This window comes from Brassica oleracea, chromosome C5, assembly GCF_000695525.1.
Source record: "Brassica oleracea var. oleracea cultivar TO1000 chromosome C5, BOL, whole genome shotgun sequence".
NCBI lineage: Eukaryota > Viridiplantae > Streptophyta > Magnoliopsida > Brassicales > Brassicaceae > Brassica > Brassica oleracea.
In genome coordinates, this window is record NC_027752.1 from 14439981 (window position 1) to 14442706 (window position 2726).

Below are 2726 nucleotides of genomic sequence, written 5' to 3' on the forward strand. Positions count from 1 at the left end.
AAATATTAATATGTAATTTTAAAAAGTCGCTAGAAAAATAAATTAATATTTCTTCATATCAACTAATTTTGGTTTTAATCATCCTCATTCACTTCATTTTACGATATAACGAAATCTTCATCAAATCTTAAAATATCATTTGTAATTTTAAAAAGTCGCCTTTGGTTCAAATCGTTCATATACAAGTCTGATTCTAGCTAACATAAGCTATAACGATACCCCAAGTATGTACATGGCTTGCTAACGTAAACCATAAGAATGTGTAGCACATAATAAAAGTCGATATCTTTTAGATCGAGATATCAAGAAACACGTCTGTAATCACAACACCAATGAAGACTGTCTCTGTGTTGGTCTTCTTCTTCCTCTTCTTTCTCATGAAAAAATCCAGGAGCAAGAACCTGACACACTGTGTCAGAATGTTCTCCTGTGGAAGCCTCGACTTCAGGTTCCCTTTCTTTAACACAACCATGCCGTCTCGGTGCGGTCTCTTCAAGCTTAATTGCACTGATCACCATATTTCAGAGATACAGCTTGTGGAAGAAGGGAAATGGTACAAAGTGACGAGCGTCTCTCAAGCCGAAACCATAACCATCACGGACCCAAGGCTTAGCCAAAGCTTGGAAACAGGATCCTGCAGTGACTTGTCAAGATTCTCTCTTCCAGATTCTCCATGGCTCGAAATGACCACTTTGTACAAATGCAACAACAGTAGGAGGAAGCATGGTTTCAGTTATGCAAATTGCAAAGGAGGAGGAAGCAGCTTGTATTACTCCGATTTGACAGATTATTCAGGGTGTTCAGTTATCAAGACTCCAGAAAGCTGGGTGATTTCAAGAAACAAGAACGGGTTTAATCTTAATGCTACTTTCTCTCTTCATATAAACCTGCCTCGAGGCTGCAGTAGCTGCCATAGACGAGGAGGACAATGTACGATGATCAAAGAAAAATTTCGCTGCCGTGGAGGAAGCAAAGGTATGCATAATGAACCATGAATGATGAATGGAACATATATGCAGATGACAATATAATTCAATTTCCCTCTTTTTTGTTGTAGAGGACTACCAAGATGTGAAGTTAAAGCTTGGATTAGGTAAACAAGAGAGATGTTCTGTTTTGCTGCTTTAGTTTCATCTAATTCTATGACATAAAGGCTGCTTTTAAAAAGTGGTCAAGTGAAACCGACCTACATGGAACTCTTGAATCTACCTCAGAGTCTCAACTGTCCAAGAATGCATGTTTGATTTTTGCTTCTTTTTTGTCATTGCTAAATGTCTCTTATGACTTTTTGGTTAATAAGAATGCTTGTTTGATATTTTTTATTCTGCAGAGTTATTTTCATGGAAATTAGAACTCATACTTGGTACCTTATGGTTCAATCCATGTGCAATACTCTTCTATACATAAAATTTAAATGTTGATTCTTCTTCGTTATTGCAGGACTATCAGCTGGTTTAACTGTTATTATCATTATACTGGTCCTGATAACAGTAAGAGTGAAAAAAACAAGAAAGAGTGACTGGAATACCGAGAGCGTTGAAGCAGTGGTAATGCTGAAACGATATAGTTACGCAAGAGTTAAGAAGATGACTAACTCATTTGCACACGTTCTCGGGAAAGGAGGATTTGGAACAGTATACAAAGGCAAGTTACCAGATGGAGGCGTAGATATTGCAGTGAAGATCTTGAAGGAAGGAAAGGGAACCGGAGAAGAGTTCATCAACGAAGTAGCTAGCATGAGTAGAACATCTCATGTAAATATTGTCTCTCTGCTTGGGTTCTGTTATGAAAGGAACAAAAGAGCTATAGTATATGAGTTCATGCCTAATGGATCCCTTGACAAGTTTATCTCCGAGAATATGTCAACCAAGATAGAATGGGAAAGGCTATATGACATTGCGTTAGGTGTCTCTCGCGGCCTAGAGTATTTACACAACCGTTGTGTATCGAGGATTGTGCATTTCGATATAAAGCCGCAAAACATACTCATGGACAAGGATCTTTGTCCCAAGATTTCAGATTTCGGTCTTGCTAAGCTCTGCAAAAATAAAGAGAGCGTCATGTCAATGCTAGACGCTAGAGGGACGGTAGGATACATTGCCCCTGAAGTGTTCTCGAATAATTTTGGAGGAGTTTCGCATAAGTCAGATGTGTATAGTTATGGTATGGTGATCCTTGAGATGATTGGAGCAAAGAATATAGAAAATTTTGGATCCAACAATAGTTCAATGTACTTTCCAGATCTTCTCTATTAAAAGAGAAGTACCATTTTTATCTACTATTTAGAAGTCTACTAGGACCATTTCATTAATCACATAATATGATATAATAATTAATAGGAATATTAATAATAAATTAATTTTAACTATAGATTTGAATTTTATTTTCAGTTATAACAAAATCTGTTGAGAAAAATCTAACAAAATCCTACTAAATTTTTAAATAATTTTTATTTAATATTTGTTTAATTAATTTCGTAATTAAATAATATAATGCTTTCATTTAAATAAATTATCATCTACCACTAAAACGGGTTCAAATTTTTTAATCATGTCAGATTTGTTTTATACAAATGAAGTTATTAACATATGTTAAAAATTTATTTCTACAGCTATATATTTTCAAAAATCATATGTTGAAGAATATTTTTTATTTGATGATTTCAAATTATGAAAACTCGAAAACGTAATAAAAAAGGTAAAATGTATAAAACAAACCCCTATATT

The 2726-nt window shown here is 34.7% G+C and overlaps 1 protein-coding gene across 1 annotated transcript; it reads left to right on the top strand.

Annotated features, from left to right (window-relative positions):
• Positions 1 to 323: 323 nt before the first annotated feature.
• LOC106344579 (probable receptor-like protein kinase At1g67000) lies at positions 324 to 2255 on the top strand. Its single transcript, XM_013783936.1, has 3 exons — positions 324 to 975; positions 1058 to 1093; positions 1441 to 2255. Exons 1-3 carry the CDS (start codon positions 333 to 335, stop codon positions 2253 to 2255), a joined length of 1494 nt encoding a protein of 497 aa, XP_013639390.1. The 5' UTR covers positions 324 to 332.
• Positions 2256 to 2726: the final 471 nt, after the last annotated feature.

Bases quoted from the DNA above. Each gene is read 5' to 3' on its own strand.
- LOC106344579 (XM_013783936.1), top strand. From the start codon at position 333: ATGAAGACTGTCTCTGTGTTGGTCTTCTTCTTCCTCTTCTTTCTCATG. The intron at 976-1,057 runs GTATGCATAATG...TTTTTGTTGTAG, and splicing joins CTGCCGTGGAGGAAGCAAAG to AGGACTACCAAGATGTGAAG. The intron at 1,094-1,440 runs GTAAACAAGAGA...TCGTTATTGCAG, and splicing joins GAAGTTAAAGCTTGGATTAG to GACTATCAGCTGGTTTAACT.